At 46.0% G+C, this 23,169-nt stretch overlaps 1 protein-coding gene across 1 annotated transcript in view; it reads left to right on the forward strand.

Annotated features, from left to right (window-relative positions):
• Positions 1–23,169, forward strand: part of LOC310778790 (serine/threonine-protein kinase WNK2) — a gene marked incomplete at both ends in the record, with an annotated part of 86,008 nt that overhangs the window by 31,115 nt on the left and 31,724 nt on the right. Inside the window, 12 exons of the mRNA XM_083639236.1 lie at positions 213–385; positions 679–899; positions 4,299–4,456; positions 6,682–6,770; positions 9,222–9,432; positions 14,293–14,572; positions 14,711–14,826; positions 17,284–18,110; positions 19,046–19,201; positions 19,523–20,722; positions 20,908–20,919; positions 22,181–22,357. Of these exons, the coding sequence (XP_083495362.1) occupies positions 213–385; positions 679–899; positions 4,299–4,456; positions 6,682–6,770; positions 9,222–9,432; positions 14,293–14,572; positions 14,711–14,826; positions 17,284–18,110; positions 19,046–19,201; positions 19,523–20,722; positions 20,908–20,919; positions 22,181–22,357 (3,620 nt within the window). The remainder of the gene's footprint in view (positions 1–212; positions 386–678; positions 900–4,298; positions 4,457–6,681; positions 6,771–9,221; positions 9,433–14,292; positions 14,573–14,710; positions 14,827–17,283; positions 18,111–19,045; positions 19,202–19,522; positions 20,723–20,907; positions 20,920–22,180; positions 22,358–23,169) is intronic.

The raw sequence follows: 23,169 nt of genomic DNA on the forward strand, positions 1-23,169 counted from the left end.
GCTCCTCTTCCTCCTGCCCCTCTTCCTCCTGCTCCTCTTCCTCCTGCTCCTCTTCCTCCTGCTCCTCTTCCTCCTGCCCCTCTTCCTCCTGCTCCTCTTCCTCCTGCTCCTCTTCCTCCTGCTCCTCTTCCTCCTGCCCCTCTTCCTCCTGCTCCTCTTCCTCCTGCTCCTCTTCCTCCTGCTCCTCTTCCTCCTGCTCCTGTTCCTCCTAGGATCGTAAGCTGTCAAAAGTGGAACGTCAGCGCTTCAAGGAGGAGGCGGAGATGTTGAAAGGCCTCCAGCATCCCAACATTGTCCGCTACTATGACTTTTGGGAGTCGCCCCTCAAAGGGAAGAAGTGCATCGTTTTGGTAACGGAGCTCATGACGTCAGGAACACTGAAAACGTGAGCGTTCGGCGATGATGATGAAAGGCAAAACATCGTCTCTAAACAAGCCCTCTGAGAAATAATAAACGTACACAACTGCATGTTCAAAATCGCATCAACTCTGTATTGGCAATTTGATGTCATTTAAAGATTTTTTTTTCACAGGGAGATGTAAAAACCTAACTTACAACATAACTTATAGCTTATATTCCTCTTCTACTGCACCAGAGAGATTGACTTATTTTAGTCTTTGATTGAGAATATATTGTGCAACTCCTCTGCTTGTCAGATAATGTGTCGCCTCCCTACAGCTATCTAAAGCGCTTCAAGGTGATGAAGCCCAAGGTGCTGAGGAGCTGGTGCAGACAGATCCTGAAGGGCCTCCACTTCCTCCATACCAGGACTCCTCCCATCATCCACAGAGACCTCAAATGTGATAACATCTTCATCACTGGGCCGACCGGCTCAGTCAAGATAGGAGATCTGGGACTGGCAACACTCAAGAGGGCTTCCTTTGCCAAGAGCGTCATAGGTAAGAGACTGCCGACTGCACAGTTCAAGATGCGGCCTGATGAGTTCATGGTCCTTACAGTTAGAAGAGAAGAACATGTGTGTTGGGCCCTCTCTCTGCAGGCACCCCAGAGTTCATGGTCCTTACAGTTAGAAGAGAATAACATGTGTATTGGGCCCTCTCTCTGCAGGCACCCCAGAGTTCATGGTTCTTACAGTTAGAAGAGAAAAACATGCGTGTTGGGACCTCTCTCTGCAGGCACCTTACAGTTAGAAGAGAATAACATGTGTGTTGGGCCCTCTCTCTGCAGGCACCCCAGAGTTCATGGTCCTTACAGTTAGAAGAGAATAACATGCGTGTTGGGCCCTCTCTCTGCAGGCACCCCAGAGTTCATGGTCCCTACAGTTAGAAGAGAATAACATGCATATTGGGCCCTCTCTCTGCAGGCACCCCAGAGTTCATGGTCCTTACAGTTAGAAGAGAATAACATGTGTATTGGGCCCTCTCTCTGCAGGCACCCCAGAGTTCATGGTCCTTACAGTTAGAAGAGAATAACATGTGTGTTGGGTCCTCTCTCTGCAGGCACCGCAGAGTTCATGGTCCTTACAGTTAGAAGAGAATAACATGTGTATTGGGCCCTCTCTCTGCAGGCACCCCAGAGTTCATGGTCCTTACAGTTAGAAGAGAATAACATGTGTATCAGGCCCTCTCTCTGCAGGCACCCCAGAGTTCATGGTTCTTACAGTTAGAAGAGAATAACATGTGTATTGGGCCCTCTCTCTGCAGGCACCCCAGAGTTCATGGTCCTTACAGTTAGAAGAGAATAACATGTGTATCAGGCCCTCTCTCTGCAGGCACCCCAGAGTTCATGGTTCTTACAGTTAGAAGAGAATAACATGTGTATCAGGCCCTCTCTCTGCAGGCACCCCAGAGTTCATGGTTCTTACAGTTAGAAGAGAATAACATGTGTATTGGGCCCTCTCTCTGCAGGCACCCCAGAGTTCATGGTCCTTACAGTTAGAAGAGAATAACATGTGTATTGGGTAGGGATGCACCGATCGATCGGCACGTGACCGGAAATGGCCGATTTTCACGTGATCGGCCTCGATCGGTGATCTGTTCCGGTCACTCTAAATAGCCGATTCTGTGAGCCGATTTTCACATGACGTGCGCGCACCCCAAAGCACCGAGACAGGCACCCAGCCACCACACCACACACGCCAGCATACCTTCCTCGTTGTGGATTTTTTTCACCGTCAGTGAAGTAGACAAAGCTCGCAGTTTGTCACACATGCAAGTCGAAAATAAGCCGTGGAGACAGAGGTGCGGCCGTGTCCCGCTCGGCTGGAGTCCAGTCAGAGCGGCTCGCTTCACCTCACTGGCCCCCCTCTCTCTGCTCTCTCTCCCCGGGAAGCGGTGCTCCAGCAACCCGCCACCGCGCACAGCCGGCTTGGCGAGTGTGTCCAGTATAACCATTCCCCGACCTGCTTTTCCATTCCACATCAGCGCTGCTGCCTCAGCCTGTCAAGTCATGTTGTAACGTGACGTGGATACAGGAGAGACTATTTGTTTCGTATTGCAAATAGAACGACATGAGAACGACGGACATAATAATAAAAATGCATCGGACTCACAAGTGTGCAACGTTTTCTGTGCGTGACGATATTTTTTCGGATGGCAGATAAAAATACGCATACCAAACTTCGGACTGTGTGTAAACTCTGCCTGATATTCAGACTGAAGATCGTTACTGTAACTCATAAACTCATTTCCCCTCTACTCAAGAGGACTGGTCTGGAGCCAGTCTATAAACTCCTTGTCCATGGATCATTTTGATGTTCTGTTGCACCTGTTTTCTTTTGGAAAAGTAAATGCATGATAGCTGTGGGATATAGGCTATTGGATTTAATTTAATTTTTGTATTCATTGTATTTGCACAAAAAAGCTCTGTCCAGTAGCCTAACCTGGAACACTTTTATTTTGAGATGTGTTTGAGTGAGAAGGTCCTACTTCATGCAAATGATAAGAATTGTTTATTTGTTTATTTGGATCCCCATTAGATGTAAGAATTGTTCTATGAATCTTAATTTTTAAACAAAGTTACAAAAACGTTTGTGTAAGCTGTCAATTGTTGTTTTTAGAAAAAAAAATCGGAATCGGCAAAAATCGGTATCGGCAAGTCAGACTATTCAAAAATCGGAAATCGGAATCGGCCAAGAAAATGGCAATCGGTGCATCCCTAGTATTGGGCCCTCTCTCTGCAGGCACCTCAGAGTTCATGGTTCTTACAGTTAGAAGAGAATAACATGTGTATTGGGCCCTCTCTCTGCAGGCACCCCAGAGTTCATGGTCCTTACAGTTAGAAGAGAATAACATGTGTATCAGGCCCTCTCTCTGCAGGCACCCCAGAGTTCATGGTTCTTACAGTTAGAAGAGAATAACATGTGTGTTGGGTCCTCTCTCTGCAGGCACCCCAGAGTTCATGGTTCTTACAGTTAGAAGAGAATAACATGTGTATTGGGCCCTCTCTCTGCAGGCACCCCAGAGTTCATGGTCCTTACAGTTAGAAGAGAATAACATGTGTATCAGGCCCTCTCTCTGCAGGCACCCCAGAGTTCATGGTTCTTACAGTTAGAAGAGAATAACATGTGTATCAGGCCCTCTCTCTGCAGGCACCTCAGAGTTCATGGTTCTTACAGTTAGAAGAGAATAACATGTGTATCAGGCCCTCTCTCTGCAGGCACCGCAGAGTTCATGGTTCTTACAGTTAGAAGAGAATAACATGTGTGTTGGGCCCTCTCTCTGCAGGCACCCCAGAGTTCATGGTTCTTACAGTTAGAAGAGAATAACATGTGTATCAGGCCCTCTCTCTGCAGGCACCCCAGAGTTCATGGTCCTTACAGTTAGAAGAGAATAACATGTGTGTTGGGTCCTCTCTCTGCAGGCACCTCAGAGTTCATGGTTCTTACAGTTAGAAGAGAATAACATGTGTATCAGGCCCTCTCTCTGCAGGCACCCCAGAGTTCATGGTTCTTACAGTTAGAAGAGAATAACATGTGTGTTGGGTCCTCTCTCTGCAGGCACCTCAGAGTTCATGGTTCTTACAGTTAGAAGAGAATAACATGTGTATCAGGCCCTCTCTCTGCAGGCACCTCAGAGTTCATGGTTCTTACAGTTAGAAGAGAATAACATGTGTATCAGGCCCTCTCTCTGCAGGCACCCCAGAGTTCATGGTTCTTACAGTTAGAAGAGAATAACATGTGTGTTGGGCCCTCTCTCTGCAGGCACCCCAGAGTTCATGGTTCTTACAGTTAGAAGAGAATAACATGTGTATTGGGCCCTCTCTCTGCAGGCACCCCAGAGTTCATGGTTCTTACAGTTAGAAGAGAATAACATGCATGTTGGGCCCTCTCTCTGCAGGCACCCCAGAGTTCATGGCACCAGAGATGTATGAGGAGCACTATGATGAGGCGGTGGATGTCTACGCCTTTGGAATGTGTATGCTGGAGATGGCCACCTCTGAATACCCCTACTCAGAGTGTCAGAACGCTGCTCAGATCTACCGCAAAGTCACAAGTGTGAGTCTAGCTGCTCTACAAAAATATATTTGAAAACAAATCTTCCCTACTCTCACAAAGATAATGATGGCACAAAATTAAACTAGTAGGCAATTTATAATTTAAAGTGAATCCCTTCATTCCCTTGTTGACACAATTATAACACAAACTGGATCCTCGTTATTTAACATAATTGAACATTGAATAATGATGATATTGAATAATTAACTTTATTCCCAAAGTGGATATACGTTGTTTTAGAATAGAATTCTTAATATGCACACACCATCTCCAAACATTTCACTAAGGTAAGCATACTGTAATATAAGCACTTCTGATTTAATCAGCGCTCTGACAATATACCACAAATTGCTTTATTATCTTGCAGACAACAACAAAAATATTCCTGCACAAAATGCACAATCACAACTCTTTTTGCAAATGTTATGAACTTAGCAGTAGTGGGAAAAGGGAGCATGACTATGAGCGTAAATGTATTTAGTTCTGTATGAATGTTAGCATGTGTGCAGACTCAGAGGAAATGTGATGCAGGTCTTGTGACTCTTGTGTGCTTTCATGCATACATACATTTTTCCATCATTCAGGGAAAGCTATGCTTAGTGAGCCCTTAAGACGAGGCATGGTCAGCTCAGAGATTTGTTTTATATTTATATTTTGTGACTCAAATGTATTACAATTTACTATAGATTTAAATTTGTATGAGTCTTTATACCGAAGACAAGGTCCTGACGACAGTCTGAATTTATGTATTTATTTTTCATTGTTCTGTTGTCTGCGGTATGGCAGGAGTGGGGCTATGTTGTGGGATCACAGAACTGCCCATAGCATTCCTATAATGTTGCTTGATAACCTAGAAGTCCAGCTAGTTTTTAATTGGAAATGCTGCTTTTTAGAGACAAGGGTTTGACTTCAGCTAGATGGGACCTTAATGCACAGTCTTGAATTCCTTGACATGACTGAAGAATCTAATGGGCCATATGGACTCACAGAGGGAGGGAGTCCAAATCTCCTTTGTTTACTAGATAACGCTTTAAGGTGGTATTTCATTCCACTCCGCTGAGTGTTTCCCAGCTAGCTAAGCATACTGCATACTGTTTTAGATCAGGGGGGGTCTAAATCCACCATATACTTCCTGATTTGATGAAGGCCATTGATTTTCCACTCTTGAGACTTGGCAGGGTTGGAATGTGACAGGTGACTCTGCACCTGCAGTTAAAGAAGAGAAGTCCTCTATGGCCATAATGGATGACCAGCATTTTTTTTATTTTTTATTTAGCCTTTATTTAACCAGGTTTGTCCCATTGAGATCAAAGATCTCTTTTACAAGAGAGACCTGGCCAAGAAACAGCAGCAACACAAAGTTACAACAAACAAACACATAAACACATACAATTGAAAAACATTAAAATGATCAAATAAAACATTTGCATACAGACAGCCTGTTCTCAAGAGATTTCACCATAGCCTTAAAACCATTTAAGGTTACTAAGCTATTAAGTTTAAAATCAGACTGCAGACTGTTCCATGCGGTGGGTGCAGAGAACCTAAAAGCTTTCTTCCCCAATTCAGTTGGGACTTTGGGAACAGAAAATTGTAGAGTGTCCTGAGAACGAAGATTGTAATTCCCACATTTGAAGCTTAAAAGTGACGACAGGTAGGTAGGAACTTTGCCAAGAATGGCTTTGTAAATTAAGACATACCAATGACTGAGGCGGCATGCATCAGAGCAGCTGATCTATCTCTGGATACTGAACTCTCCATTGTTACTGTATGCTGCATATCAGGGACCCTGCAGGCTATTAATAGGAGACTGATGAAAGAGAAAGCATGATAGCTGAGCTATACATGTCGCTCTGAGTACATGCAGTGTGTTAGTAGCCCATCACAATTTATTTGTATTCCTCTGATGCAGCGAGTGTCTCTTTAAGAGTGAATGATCCGACAATTTATGTTAACGACACACTGTGACAATGCACCACCATGGAGAGAATAACTGGGCACAATGCTTTAGCTCAAATAGACTTTGTAAGGAGATTGGAATGTCACAGTGCTGAGCTAAGAAAAGAGAGTTTTACCAAAAAGGCCCGCCATATTTTTGAGGAATATTCCGGACATGATTCACCACCCTCTTTCCTTTGTTTTCCCCCTTGTCATTATTTCTTGGACCACACAGTATTTTCTCATGGTGTGTCATCAGCATTTGGTTCTAATTTCCTCTTTCTCAGGGGGTGAAGCCAGCAAGCTACAACAAGGTCATGGATCCTGAAATAAAGGAGATCATTGGGGAGTGTATCTGCCAAAAGAAAGAAGAGCGGTGAGTGACTGTCCCCATCAGTGTCCAGCCTGTAGTGCCCACGAGGTGCCCTGTCTCACCTGCCCCTGCTGGAGGCTCAGCAGCACATCAATCTCCCTCCACCTGCTGGGTGCCGTACACCTTCTGTGCGGGTTCATTGTTCATTGTGTGCTGCTGTCCTGACAGGCCGGGTAGTAATCAGAGGGTTACATGCATAGGTACTAAGGACTTAGCCTACTTTAACAGCTGTGCAGAGTGGAAACATCGTTGGTGCTTAGGAGACTCATTGTTTTACATTTCCTCATGATTTATTTACGGAATTAGATGTAGGACAAGATGTGCCTTCAATATCAAAATGCCAAATGACTGCTAAGGCTATCTTCAAACGCTGTCAATCTAGAAGGGCTTTATGTCACAGCTAGTCTGTGCATTCCTTTTCCCTCTGAATCATGCATTTGTTTCTGCATGTTAACCACACCTACTTACTTTGTTTGCATGTGTTGCTGCTTCATAGGTGTGGTTGCCTCCTCATCAGTCTGATGATTAGGACGTTCTGTCATTTTGATCAGATTATTCCATTTGTAGACGGCCAGCACAAAGTCTTCAGTCTAGATGTGTGCAGTCTAGATGCAGACAGCCAGCACAAAGTCTGTAGTCTAGATGCAATGGCAGATGAAAAGTAAACACTCATCTTGTGATTAAAGCAGTAATCAAGAAACTGAATACAGCTATAATACCTATAATATAATATAATATAATATAATATAATATATTATATAATAATATATAATATAGCTATAATACCTGTACTAAAACCCAAGGAATATATTAGTTTCAAAGCATTTGTTCAGGGACACGGTGCATTTGGTGCAAAATGCAAAGCCTAAATAAAAGTGCGCTCGGAGACCTCCGCCAAGGCCAATACTCCAGTCTGCTATGATTTGCAAATGTTGTGAGTTGGATCAGAAGCCTAACCCGGGCCCACCCACAACCCCCCAGCCACTTACCCCTCGCACCCTAACTCTCTATGATCTTCCCATCCTAGCTATGGCCCCTTTTCCCTAGACCCGTCCCCTTCCCTCACCACACCCCCTCCCACCACCCACATCCCCCTAGCCACTCCTCCAATCCCAAGTCTCTACAACAGGGGTGTCAGACTCATATTAGGTAGAGGGCCGGATTTGTTCAACTGAGACCTCATGGGGGCCGGATTTTTTTTTTTTTTTACTAAAATCAATTCGACTCATTTACCCATTTACTAGAAATACTGCTCTTTCCATTTCTCTTGAAACTGCCTGCATTCCGTGTCAACCTTTCTCTTTTTCGACAGCATCTTGTTGATTCCTTTGTTTTTTGGTAGGTAGCCGAATGCGCGATTCAATTCCAGCATGGCATCATGGCGGCTTTGTTTACACCTGATGACCTACTGACATACTTCCTTGTAGTGCAGGTTAATTAACTTATGAATGAACTCTTAGCTTGCTTATTAGCCACACGTAGTTCATGATAATGGGGTGCGAATTTAATAATAATAATAAAAAAAAAATATATATATATATATATATATATATATATATATATATTCCAAAACATCTCGCGGGCCGGATGACACCTGTCCGGCCCGCGGGCCGTATCTCTGACATCCCTGCTCTACAACCTTCCCATCCTCCTTATCTAGGCCCCTGTTACCTAGCCCCGCCCCTTCCTTGACCTAGATCTGATCTGTGCCAAAACTTAATGGCTAATGGCTTAATGGCATAACTTAATTGGCCCATGCCTTCTACAAAGTTTCATGAAAATCAGCCCAGTAGTTTTTCCGTAATCCTGCTAACAAACAGACAAACAGACAGATGGACAAACAGCACAGAAAACATAACCTCCTGGGCGGATGATATTTAGTGGACAGTAAAGGAGGCGAACAAGCTTGGAATAACTGCAGTGCAGCTCAGGGTCAGTCGAGAAGAGAATCTTTTCAGTGGACATTGTTCACTCTTGTTTGTTAGCCCTGAAGCATGGCTGCTGAACGATAAGTGGAGGCAGATGCTACATTCCCAGACTGTGGTATCGCAGTGGATGAAGTCCACTTTGCATATAAATGATAAATACACATAATTCTTGTTTGAACTGTGATTAATGACACTAGCCGACAGAAAGGATCGTGTGGAATTGCGGTTGCCATCATGTTTTGAGCTAAGGCACACAGTGCTTTGCCTTGACGTCATCACCTTCCTTGCTTGGGACAAGAATTACATTGGGGTAATCCATTTCCCCGCTCATACACCCACCCTGTATTGACGTTGGAGAAAGACCCTAGATTGGCGATGGCACCAGACCTACAGTGCTGGCAACAAATTCAAACAAACAAAACAAGCAGAACCAAGAAATGACCAATGTAAACACAGGCGCTCTGAATGGTTATGTAACAGCACAATGTTCAGTACAGAGTTTGATCTCCTCTCTTCCTTTTCTCAGGTATTCCATCAAGGACCTGTTAAAGGTCCTTGATGACACAGGTGTGAGGGTGGAACTAGCTGAGGAAGATGATGGGAAAAAGTCCTCAATAGCCCTGAAGCTGTGGGTGGAGGACCCCAAGAAGCTCAAGGGGAAGTACAAGGAGAGTGGAGCCATCGAGTTCACGTTTGACCTTGAGAAGGAGGTCCCCGAGGGTGTGGCACAAGAGATGGTGAGTGAAGGATTGAAAATATAGTTTATTTTTGAATCAGTGGATATATGAATGGATTGATCTTTACCAGGATTTAAAATTCCTTTAAAATATATATATATTTTCAAACTGTCCATCCTCAAAGCAGTTTGGTACTTTCATCATGACCTTGTCAGGCCTTGCAGGGAGTTTTTTGGCTCAAAATCAGGCAAAGGTGCTAACTCTGCTTAGCCAAAAGCTCGGTGAGCATCCACATGCCTGCACTCTGTTCCATGCTCACCCCTGTTGTTGTAGTAGCCAACAAATCTGGCAAAAACATGAGATTAATTGATCATGAAAATAATGTTTTTTGCAGCATTAATATACAGTATAATACATTATATTATAATTATATAATTAACATATAATAACATTATAATATTATAATTATATAATTAACATATAATATCATTATATTTATTAATATACAGTATAATACATTATAATATTATAATTATATAATAACATTATAATATTTATTAATATACAGTATAATACACAATATTTTGCCAACACTGGATATATTGTTATTAAGGCGGCACAGAAATAAATGACCCAGGTGGTCACATGAAATTCTCTATAGAGGAAAAACCCTGCCTTGTTCAAATATTTCTCATGATCTTAGTTTCAAGTAGAAAAGTACACTCAGTGGAGTGCAGATCTCCGCTACGCATACCTACACAAAATTCACTTACTCATCTTTGCTCAAAGGACTGCAGAATTTATTGTTATGCTAAATGGATTTTATATAGTGGTCTGATGACCACTCACTGTGCTTTACAGTCATCTCTACATTCACCCATTCACACTCACATTCACACAGAGACGGCAAGCCAGGCAAGGAGCCAACTGCTCGTCAGGAACAGGTGGCTCGTAACGTACCTGTACAGCTACATTCACAGTTTATACTGCACACATCAGCATTCAGCACACCTCTCTGTCCGCTGTGCAGGGTTGTAGTCGAGTCACGATATCAAGTCCAAGTCGACTTAGTCCCCAGTGTTCGAGTCCAAGTCTGAATCACCAAAGAACAGTCCGAGTCGAGTCCAAGTCCAATCCCCATTACTTGAGTCCTAGTCTGGAGTTACTGAACATCAGCGTGTAGGAAGAGAAGTGCCCGCCCTTGCATGAAATTGAATAATGTCACAGTATTAATATGCTGTAGCTATCTATATCATAATGCCAAATGATTATAGTGTGACAGGGTCGGGTCTCAAAATAGAATCAAGCTCGCGTCTAGACAACCCAAACCCGTCACAACAACAACAAAACGTCTTTGTACAAGAATTATCGAACAAGAATTCAACAAAACGGGAGCAGCTTACCTGGGACAGGTTGGGGCGATGACAGATAGACAGCCTTGGCTTCAATGGACAGCCCAGTCGGTGGTGTGGAGGCCAGATACCGGCAGCCTCCGCTCATAAGACGCTACTTGAACATAAGACACACACACACACTGACACCCATACATGAAAACGGAGGGAAAGCGACTAGGGAATGGGGGCGACAGAGAATCCGTGGCTTGGCTTCAATCACTAGCAGAGCGAGGCCTCGCAGCGGAAATGCCACGTCATATAAAACTAACATAAGCCACTCCCACTTCCTGTCTGATACTCTGGTACAAAGACGTAAATTGCAATGTCATACATCACTCACTTGACAAATAACATAAATGATATGACAGTCCTAACCAAGGGTATCTGATACACAGCTCAACCTGTGACAATAGCCTATTACAAAAAAGAAACTAACAGCAGCAACAGTCTTGATCAATTGAGTCAGAGTCTCCAACTTTCGACTTTGCTAAAAATGAGTCCAGGACTCGGACTCAAGTCCGACTCGACTCAACTGCAATACTGCCTCCGTGCAACTTTTTTTCTTCTGCTAACCCTAACCCTCTGCATCTGATTGGCTTACCCTGGTATTTTACCCAAACCATAACCAACCATCACTCTTCATGCCTAAAGTAAAAACTCAACCAACCATCACTCCTCATGACCTAAATCCAACCCATCCTTCGCCATCCTAGATTCCGTTCCCTCACTCTTGCTCACCCACTCACTCCGCACTTATGTTGGCCAATTAGCCTGCACACTGCAGCTAAAACACAACTGTGCCGCAAATTGACAACACTGTTGTTCAACACAACTGCCAACACATCTTTCTGTCCTTAACTTGCATGCTACAGTAAGTAGCTTAATTGTGAATTAACGGAACCACAATAGTAGGGCTGTCACCTTTTCCCAAAATAAAGTTCGAACAAACTTTAATTGCCCGAAATTCGTTCGAATATATTCGAAGTTTTTTGGTTAATAATTTTTTTTTTTTTTTTTTTTTTTTTCAGTCCAGGCCACCGGGCATCAGCCCGACGTGTTAGCTTGGACGCTCACAGTCACAACACTGCCTCACAAACTTGGCTGCATCCAACTCGAGACAACTTTTCAGACCCTGGAGACAATCTTTCTCAGAAGAGACTAACACGACAAATCTGGAGACTTTTTCTGACATGGGATTAACATTACCAGCAAGCAGCAGTTGGTTAATTTTGGTTCATAAAAAAAAAAAAAAAAAAAAAAAAAAAAAAAATCGAACAGTCAATTTACATATCGAACACGAACCCCTCCCCCACATTCGAAGTTGCATTCGAATTTCGAATGAAAAGTGACAGCCCTACACAATAGGTCATTGACCATACAGGCGTAAATGTGCACAGAAAATATTAGGCTGATTGGTCCAGTGTTAGTAATATGCAAGATTAGCAGCGGACAGACGGATACACATGCTCACACACGCACTCATGTACTCTCTCGCGCATGCACGCACCCCACACACACACACACACACACACACACACACACACACACACACACACACACACACACGCGACCAAACGCATGATCCCCTCCAGCCATGGCCTGGTGGAGATAATAGTTTTAGTCAGAGCAATTTAGAGAGAGATTTGCATCAGCGGAGGACCAAAATGCGTGACTCATTAGCCAATGAACAGCCAGGAAGGGGTCTCGCACTACTTTTGAATGCTAAAATAAAGCTGATAATGTACAATTTGATTCTAAAAAAACAACAACAACTTTACACAGTACAACACAAACTCCATTTTGCTGCAACTTGACAGTGCTGCTTAATCCAGAACCTTACTTCCTGGAACTCTTGAGAGTAAACAACTGGTCCATTGAAGTGAATGGGAATGTCGCGACTCTTCTATATACACAGCTCTGGTTTTAGTCATTGTAGGTACTAGTGAGTTTGTCAAAGCTCTGTGTGCAGTCTTCCTGACATAGTGTGTCAGCTGCTAACAGTGCCCGTATCTCATCATTGGGGAATGCGCCCACATACAGATTGCTGGTGATAACTTTCTCTGCACTTCCTGGAATCCCATGATTGCAGTTTTATTTTTTTCATCTTGTTTGCATGTTTTTCTCCAATGCTCCTCATCAGATAAGGCATTACCAGGCCCCGTGATGAAGGCCTGGCCCAGGGAAGCTGTGCTGGGGCCATGATAACACAGACCTCAAGCCTCAATTATCTCAAATTGATGGGCCTGTTTTATTGGACAATGGACAGCCTTTAATGCTTGCCTCTTTGGAGAAAAATTTGACCGCTACACATTAGCAGAGACTTTTTCAGGTTTGTTTGTCCTCTTGGCAGGATTGTTCAAAATGGCCGCATGGAAACTTGCAGAATCCACAGGAGTTGCTTGCATACATGTAGGCCACTCTATTGCATTGGGACACAGAAGCATCTCCAATGTGTTATCAGGTGTTACGCAGACAGCAAGAAGTTGCCTGCACTTTGTAGTAAAGGAATGAAAGAGTAATTCAAAGTGTAAAACTATCATAACCTTGCTGCGATGAGTCATTTCCCAACAGACCGGCAACACATGGGACATTCAGTTGATCTTGCTAGTTTGGCTTCCTGTCTCCGGTCATGCACTCTGGTCCTACTTCCTGTGCTCATAATGATACGTTATTACTTCTTGTTTTGCTCATATTTTATGCCATCCGGTCTCTGTACCATGAATAAACACTGTCTTAGCACTGTTAGTCTCTATATATACACAGTAATAACCTCTTGACCAAATCTTGTTTTGCAGGAACTATTATATCATATTGGTTTAATTGACCATCATTTAAAGTCAAAGCACTGAATGAACTGAAGCTGTGTAACTGTTTTATAAATAGCTCTACTGTATTTTGTGTTTTTCTTTGGCATGTACAAGCTTCTGTTCTATGCATCCTGTCTTCAGATAAGGGCTGGGTGATATGGACACAATTAAACATCACAATATTCTTGACCAAATAGCTTGATATCAATATTGCAACAATATTTTAGGGATGACTATTGGGGCTTTCACAAAATATGTACACAATGAGATTTGTTATAATCATCAGTAATGTGGATATAACGACTAAGTGGCTAAAGGCAAAAAATAGAAAAGCCAGAACAGCCTGGTAAATTCAGAAAATGACATCACTTTACTGTAATGCAGTCTTTAAAACCAGGAAAAGACAACAGTTATGCCATATCACAAAATTACGATATCCAAAATCTAAGACGGTATCTAGTTTCATAGCATAATATGGATATATTGCCCAGCCCTACTTCATGGATTATAAGCAGAGTTGGCGTTAGCGTAGCCAGCTCGGTTGTGAACTCATTGAACTAAGCTGCTGACAGACAGAATAGTTCTCTGCTCCCCCCAAAATAGCTCTTCTTTTCCCACTTTTTCTTGCTCCCTCCTCCTCCCTCTCACTTTCCTTTAATATTCTCTCTGCTCAGCACTAAAAATATCTTCCAAGTCACGCCAGTCCTTTTCCTTGTCAGGTGGAGTCTGGCTTCTTCCAAGAGAGTGATGCAAAGACTGTAGGAAAGTCCATCAGGGACCGTGTGGCACTGATCAAATGGAGAAGAGGGAGAATTGTGTCTGCTGCAGTTCCAGCTGAGCAGTGTGAAGGGGGCCTTGGGGTCCAGACTGCCCCATCTCAGGGCATCTCCACTGGGGCTGCACATCTAGGACAGCCCCCTCTGCTGGAGCCAGAGGAGCCAGAGGCAGACCAGCACAATAGGCTGTGTAACATACCAGCCAGTGCCACCTCAGTGACATGTAAGAGATTGCTTTGTCTTTCACTTAGAGACACATGGACGTTGACCTTTGACCTTGTTTGTGTGTATGATAAGTAACCTGTGTGTGTGTGTGTGTGTGTGTGTGTGTGTGCGCGTGCGTGTGTGCGTGCGTGCGCAGCAGACGGCACACTTGACAGTGGAACAGGCTCTACTGTGTACTCAGACTCCCACAGCAGCCAGCAGAGTGTCCTCTACCAGTCTCTGCTGGAGCCCATCACCATGGCAACGCAGCAGGTCTGTACCAGGAGCACACACACCCAAGTGGCCCATGTTCATTCAGATTTATTAGCATATATATATATATATACGCACACACACTTTAGAATGAATGACTGGGCGTGATGCACTGCGCACATGAAGGTTACATAAGCACAAGAACACTATAGAGAGCCGCAGGAATGAGTCCAGAAAACATCCATGCCAACACTCCCGGTTCTTCACCGTTTTCGCCTCTGGGATTTTTGAATGGGTTTTTGGCGCAATGCTTCAAATAAGGTATGTGGTTAACGCAAGCTTATTCTTACGCGAACCAGTGTTCAGCAGGATAATCTTCACACATGAGCACCACTTTTATGAGTTTTTAAGCTTTTACGTGCCATTAAAAGGGCGACTAGCTAGCAAACGGCTAAATGAGACTACACTGTTGAGTCGACGGGGATATATACGTCAATAACGTCATCACTTCAAAGGACGAACACGGAAATTCTCTTTCCCTCACCTGGTTCAGCCCGGGGTAATCAGTGCACAGCAGAGCACACATCAGCAACACTCCAGGTTGAGTGGTGACGTGACGTGGAAGCCTATGCGACACTGTGTGTAGTTCTGGATTAGCTTAGCACGAGCTTTTTATGCCTCCGCCGGCGATAGCCAGGCCGGAGGCATTATGGATCCGGGTTGTCCGTCCGTACGTACGTACGTACGGCTGTCCGTACGTCCGTACGATGTTTGTTAACGCGATATCTGAGGAACGCCTGGACGGAATTTCATCAGATTCGCCTTAAACATTCACTTAGGCTCAAGGATGATCTGATTAGATTTTGGTGGTCAAAGGTCAAAGGTCAAGGTCACTGTGACCTCTCGAACGCCATTTTCAAGCTTGTTAACGCGATATCTGAGGAACGCTTGTACAGAATTTTATCAGATTCGCCTTAAACATTCACTTAGGCTCAAGGATGATCTGATTAGATTTTGGTGGTCAAAGGTCAAAGGTCAAGGTCACTGTGACCTCTCGAACGCCATTTTCACGCTTGTTAATGCGATATCTCAGGAATGCCTTGACGGAATTTAATCAAACTTGTCTCAAACATCGACTTGGACTCAAGGATGAAATGATTAGATTTTGGTGGGCAAAGGTCAAAGGTCAAGGTCACTGTGACCTCTCGAACGCCATTTTCAAGCTTGTTAACGCGATATCTCAGGAATGCCTTGACGGAATTTAATCAAACTTGTCTCAAACATCGACTTGGACTCAAGGATGAACTGATTACATTTTGGTGGTCAAAGGTCAAGGTCACTGTGACCTCTCAAACGCCATTTTCCAGCTTGTTAACGTGATATCTCACGAATACCTTGACGGAATTTCATCAAATTTGCCTCAAACATCTACTTAGACTCAAGGATGAACTGATTCGATTTTGGTGGTCAAAAGTCAAAGGTCAAGGTCACTGTGACCGCTCAAACGCTATTTTCAAGCTTGTTAACGTGATATCTCAGGAATGCCTTGACGGAATTTAATCAAACTTGTCTCAAACATCGACTTGGACTCAAGGATGATCTGATTAGATTTTGGTGGTCAAAGGTCAAAGGTCAAGGTGAGCTCTCGAACGCCATTTTCAAGCTTGTTAACGCGATATCTCAGGAATGCCTTGACGGAATTTAATCAAACTTTTCTCAAATATCGACTTGGACTCAAGGATGAACTGATTACGTTTTGGTGGTCAAAGTTCAAGGTCACTGTGACCTCTCACACACCCAATTTCCAAGCTCTGTAACGCAACATCACAGGAGCGTCTTGACGGAATCTCTTCCAATTTGCCTCAAATGGCGATTTGGACTCCAGAATCAACTACCGGTAATGGCGGAGGCATAAGTCCGCGTTGCGGTCGTTCTAGTTACTTCTAGGGCTCGCATTTACGCTTCAAAACTCATGAAAGTGGTCCTCACGTGTGAAGATTATCCCGCTGAACACTGGTTCGCGTTTGATTAATCTTGCGTTGCCAGAGACCTTATCTGAAGCATCGCGCCAAAAACTCATTCAAAAATTCCATAGGCAGAAACAGTGAAGAACCATGAAGTCCGGGACTTCCGCGTTCCGACTACAAAAATACGTCATCCCTGCGGCTCTCTATTGCTGTTTCCACAGAGTTCTAAAAATGTGCACATACACAATCAATCAATCAATCAATGCCATACACATACATGTGTTGTACATGTGCAGAATGCAGATCAATCCTCATTAACCATACCAATTACTACATACATATGCATTTCACATTATGTTCATGTGCGTACTGACATATGGCCTAACAATCTTGCCAACAATCTGTTCAGAATCCTCCCACATCATCATCATCATCATCATCTCATCCCATAATTGTTTGTTTGTTTATTTATTGATTTTCTCTATTTGTGTTGGTATGTTGTGTGCCATTGAGTAACATGTGTTTTGCTTTTGGGTTGCTCTTTGATCAGTGCCAGAGTGGTAATCCCTCTTTGGCCACAGGGCGACCACACTCCTGTGAGAAGGGAGAAGTCTGGCAGGCAGCCCTGGGCCCAGAGCTTAGGGCTCGGATGGGAGCTGCAGCACGGAGAGGAAGTGCTCCGGTTATTGACACACAGAGGGCCAACCACATTGCTGAAATTCATGCCCTCATCCAATCCCAGAATAGAAGATCAATCAGTCCAACCCCCACAGTGTCATGTCATCAGTCAGAGCTCAGCCCCACTGAGCTCCGCCTTGAGGCTGAGGATGGGTTCCCTTCCCAGAGTACTTTCTCACCTTCAGAGTCGCGTCGCCATAGTGACAGTTGCATGGAACCATCATTAGAGCGCACCAGTGTGAACACAACACTACCTGTGCCAGGTGGACGGAGACACTCTGACCTCAGCAGTCTTCTGAGTTTAAACTCTCACCACCATCATCACCATCATGCCATGCATAGAAGCCACCTGTGCCAGGCCTGCCTCTCTCTGCTGCTTTTGAGGGCACAAGAAGGGGGGCACTGCCACCCCGCTGGTGTCATGCAGTCACACCACAATGCATGTGCCCTTAGACACCAGCGCTCCTCAGGCGGTGCAGTGATCACCTCTGGGTACTCAGACTTCTCGCTGCTGCAGAAGAACCTGTTCAACATCATCACCCGCAAAACAGCCTCCTCTCACGCCACACCCAACCAGCCAGCTACCCACCGGTCTACCCACAGCTATGGAGACAGCAACCTGGACAGTCTGGCTGGGGAGCATAAGCCCTCCCAGGACCGCAGGGCCAGTTACTGTGCCGGAGAGCAGGTCACCAGCGCGTTGGGAGTGGTAGGTCACCCTAGCAGACAAGTCCCTCTAGTCTTCCGTCTGGGGCTCCCAGCCTGTAGGAGGCGCAACACTAGTCTGCATGGAGCTGGTCTGACCTCCTGTCTGCTGTCTGCATCTTGCTGCCTGCATAGGCCTCCAGGGCTGACTATCTTCTTGAAAATCTGTGGTCTAGCTCTGGTCCTGTTGGGACACTGGGACCAGTTCTATCAGATTACATTCCCTGCTGACTAACCTTAACCAATCCCTTCTAGAGCCCAAATCTTTTTTCGCTTTCTGCTTCACTGACCCAATCCAAAAGCTGTCTACTGCCTATCTCAGCTTGTATACTTCTCTTGACAGTTTGATGGACAGATGGGTTCTGGTGGAAGGGGGGGGTGGTGGCTGTTCAATCTCCCTCATCCTTCCTCTTGCTCCACCCCTATTATTGTAGTGCGCACCTGTTACCTGTTATCACCTGTTACCTGTTACCACCTGTTACCTGTTACCACCTGTTACCTGTTACCACCTGTTACCTGTTACCACCTGTTACCTGTTACCACCTGTTACCTGTTATCACCTGTTATCTGTTACCACCTGTTACCTGTTACCACCTGTTACCTGTTACCACCTGTTACCTGTTACCACCTGTTACCTGTTACCACCTGTTACCTGTTACCACCTGTTACCTGTTACCACCTGTTACCTGTTACCACCTGTTACCACCTGTTATCACCTGTTACCTGTTACCACCTGTTATCACCTGTTACCTGTTACCGCTTGCTCATTGTTGACTCAGATGTGTCATGAACTTATTTTGATCCCTCATCCTCTCATTATATTTACATCCTATTTTATTTGATCATTTGTATCTTGGACCAATATGATTCACTCCCAAGCCCAAGAATGTCTAATGTGATCTAACATGCATCTCTTTCTGTCTGCTCAGGCCAGTCCTGCAGGTCAACAGAATCACCCTACTCTCCAGGGCCTTCCTCCCTCCAGCGCAGCCCTGCACACCCCTCTGCCATACCTCCAGCCTGGACACAGCTACGCTGCTGCTCCACATGCTGGAGCCCAATCCAGTGCTTCAGTCCCTGCTGCAGTGAACATCCAGCACGCAGTCACTGTAGTTCCAACTCTGCAACAGACCCAAGCTGCAGGAGGTTTTTCACCATCAACTGTGCCACAACAAGTTGCACTGAGCTACCAAGTACCAACTCAGCAACAGCAGCTGACAGCAACGGTAGCAAGCTCTTCATCTGTTCCCATGCAAGTCCAGCAAACTTGTCAGGCGTATGTGGCTCCAACCCAACAACAGGCTCCTGCATCAGGATACCCTATTCCCACTCAGCAACAGACTGCAGCAACCGCCATGCCATCACTGAGCTACCCTGAAGCCACTGCTCACATTCTCCCTACCCAGGCCCCCAGTGCACTCCAGCAGGCCCAGAGCTCGTCCACACCAGCACATTACAGCCACCAGATACCTATTCAACAACAGCAACAGCAACCCTTACAGCAAATTGCTCAGTCCAATATACAACAAACTGGGCAGGCCCATATTCAACCTCAACTCCAGCAAACTGTGCAAGCCATACAACAGCAACACATGTCACAACATCCTACCCTCCAATCACAGACGCTTCAGTCTCTTATTCCACAACAACAGGTCCCAGTACTACTACAACAACAACAGCACACAGCCATGCAGACCCCAGTTCCACAACAGAGCCAGCATGTACCACAACAGGTTCAGACTCCAGCTCCTCAGTCCTACCCCACAGCAACCCCAGCTGTACCTCAGTCCTACCCCACAGCAACCCCAGCTGTACCTCAGTCCTACCCCACAGCATCCCCAGCTGTACCTCAGTCCTACCCCACAGCAACCCCAGCTGTACCTCAGTCCTACCCCACAGCATCCCCAGCTGTACCTCAGTCCTACCCCACAGCAACCCCAGCTGTACCTCAGTCCTACCCCACAGCAACCCCAGCTGTACCTCAGTCCTACCCCACAGCAACCCCAGCTGTACCTCAGTCCTACCCCACAGCAACCCCAGCTGTACCTCAGTCCTACCCCACAGCAACCCCAGCTGTACCTCAGTCCTACCCCACAGCAACCCCGGCTGTACCTCAGTCCTACCCCACAGCAACCCCGGCTGTACCTCAGTCCTACCCCACAGCAACCCCGGCTGTACCTCAGTCCTACCCCACAGCAACCCCAGCTGTACCTCAGTCCTACCCCACAGCAACCCCAGCTGTACCTCAGTCCTACCCCACAGCAACCTTGGCTGTACCTCAGTCCTACCCCACAGCAACCTTGGCTGTACCTCAGTCCTACCCCACAGCAACCCCAGCTGTACCTCAGTCCTACCCCACAGCAACCCCAGCTGTACCTCAGTCCTACCCCACAGCAACCTCACAGCAACCCCACAGCAACCCCACAGCAACCTCGGCTGTACAAGTTCCACCCACTCAGCAGAGTTACCCTGCTGCAGGCCAATGTGATGCTGACTATCAGAGCTCTGCACCCTCTGCCCTCAATGTGCTACCGCAGCAGAGCCAGTACCTACCTGCCCAGTCTGCTGCTGCTGCGCCGCAGACCTACCGAGGACTTGACCACCTGGTGACTCCCCAGAGCCTTCCAGCTGCTGCCCGCAATAGTCACACTGCACCCATAGCCCAACAGGTGAGTGTATGGTGTTGATGATAAACCTATTAGCTAGTTACCATACATACACTACATACCTGTCGCTGCCAAATGGTTTTGTTTGTCGTGTGATCTGATCTCATGATGTTGCGCGAATCCAGCTGCCTTGCACTGTTAATACACTATAAGGGTATATATATATATTATATATATAATGTTAATACACTGTAAGGGTATATATATATATATTATATATAATGTTAATACACTGTAAGGGTATATATATATATATTATATATATATAATGTTAATACACTGTGCCCCACTTTGGAGTTTTACATTTGTGCCCTGTTGAAATTTCTCATCAGTTCCAATCCCATCTCTGCACCGCAGCTTTCCTGAATCAGGCAGCACTCCCTAATCAGTGGCCTTGTGGTCTGAGTGTCCGCCCTGAGACTGGGAGGTTGTGAGTTCGATCCCCGGCCGAGTCATACCAAAGACTATAAAAATGGGACCCATTTGCCTCCCTGCTTGGCACTCGGCATCAAAGGGTTGGAATTGGGGGGTTAAATCACCATGTGATTCCCGAGCGCGGCGCACTGCTGCCGCTCACCGCTCCCCCAGGGGATGGGTCAAATGCGGAGAACAAATTTCACACATTGTGTGACAATCAGTGGGACTTTACCTTTACCTTTACTTTCCTCTCAACACTCTGTGGGTCCCAGTCATGTGTTGGAGGGTCAAAAAATGAACTTCGGCAAATAAACATTATTTATGGAAATGCTGCTTTTGGTTTTGGTACTACCGGTACTCATATTGGGCTGCTTACTTTTGTGGCACTGAATGAGAAGCAGCTGTGTTGGGGACAGTAGGCGAATGACAAAATGAACAGCCCAATAAACAGGGGTTTCCTCAGATACTGGCCAACAGAAATAATGGGAACAGTAATGAAAACAATAACAGTGCCCCCCCCCCCCCCCACACACACACACACACACACACTGCACACACACACACACACACACACACACACACACACACACACACACTGCACATCCGGCAGCCCCCTAGGCCTGTTGTGTGTCTGCTCTGTGCAGCAGATGCTGACTGCCTCCAGGCTTGGGCACAGGATGGAGAATGTGAGCCATTCTGATCTGGATCAATAGCAGGAAGAGCAGTTCTCTAAGCAGAGACAGATCTGGAGTCTGATCTGGATCAATAGCAGGAAGAGCAGTTCTCTAAGCAGAGACAGATCTGGAGTCTGATCTGGATCAATAGCAGGAAGAGCAGTTCTCTAAGCAGAGACAGATCTGGAGTCTGATCTGGATCAATAGCAGGAAGAGCAGTTCTCTAAGCAGAGACAGATCTGGAGTCCCTGCCTGCCATCATCCAACTAACTCCCCCTCTCTTGTCCCCCTTCTTCTCCTTCTGTAGAATCTTACTGCTGACCAAAGCATTCCACAGCTTGGACAAGATGGACAGAGTCATGAACAGAATCTCAACCAATCAGCTCCCAGTGTACCAGCCCAGGCACTACCCCCTCAACAGCCATTGGCTCAGGCCCATGCCCAACAGCAGCACCAACCACCACCACCAACACACCCATCCCAGGTATTGTTTTACTCTCACTATTTTTGCAAATCACTTGCACTGATCATGTCCATCTCCTCCGTCTTGCATCTGATAGTTTCAGAGCATCTTGACTTTCTGAACGCTGTTCTCTTCCTGCCCCCCCCCACAGTATCCCACAGTCCAGGTGGTGGCGGCTATGACTGACTGTGACTTCTTCTATGCACACTCCTGCTCTGCTCCCCAACCCTACCCTACTTCAGCCTCCTCCTTTCTGGCTCCTATCTTCCTCTCTTCTGGCCAGACTGTCCCTGCAACCCCATCTGTCTCCCCCCTCTCCCCTCTGCAAATAGAAAGTGTGTTAGCTCCACCTAACCAGGTGTCCCTCATACCTACACCCTCACCTACGTTGGGACTGGTAGGGCCCACATCCCCACAGCGCCAGTGCCCCATTGCTCTGCAGCAGAGTGTTCTACTGGAAGCCTATAACTCACAGCCTCTAACCACACACCCCATACACATACGCCCTGCCCCGCCCCAGAACATACACCCTGCCCCACCCCTGAACACACACCCTGCCCCGCCCCTGAACACACACCCTGCCCCTCCCCAGAACACACACCCTGCCCCGCCCCTGAACACACACCCTGCCCCGCCCCTGAACATACACCCTGTCCCACCCCTGAACACACACCCCATACACACACACCCTGTTCCGCCCCTGAACACACACCCTGCCCCGCCCCTGAACACACACCCTGCCCCGCCCCTGAACACACACCCTGCCCCGCCCCTGAACACACACCCTGCCCCTCCCCAGAACACACACCCCATACACACACACCCTGTCCCAC

This window comes from Poromitra crassiceps (assembly GCF_964638095.1).
Source record: "Poromitra crassiceps genome assembly, chromosome: 6".
In the NCBI taxonomy this organism is placed as follows: Eukaryota; Metazoa; Chordata; class Actinopteri; order Beryciformes; family Melamphaidae; genus Poromitra; species Poromitra crassiceps.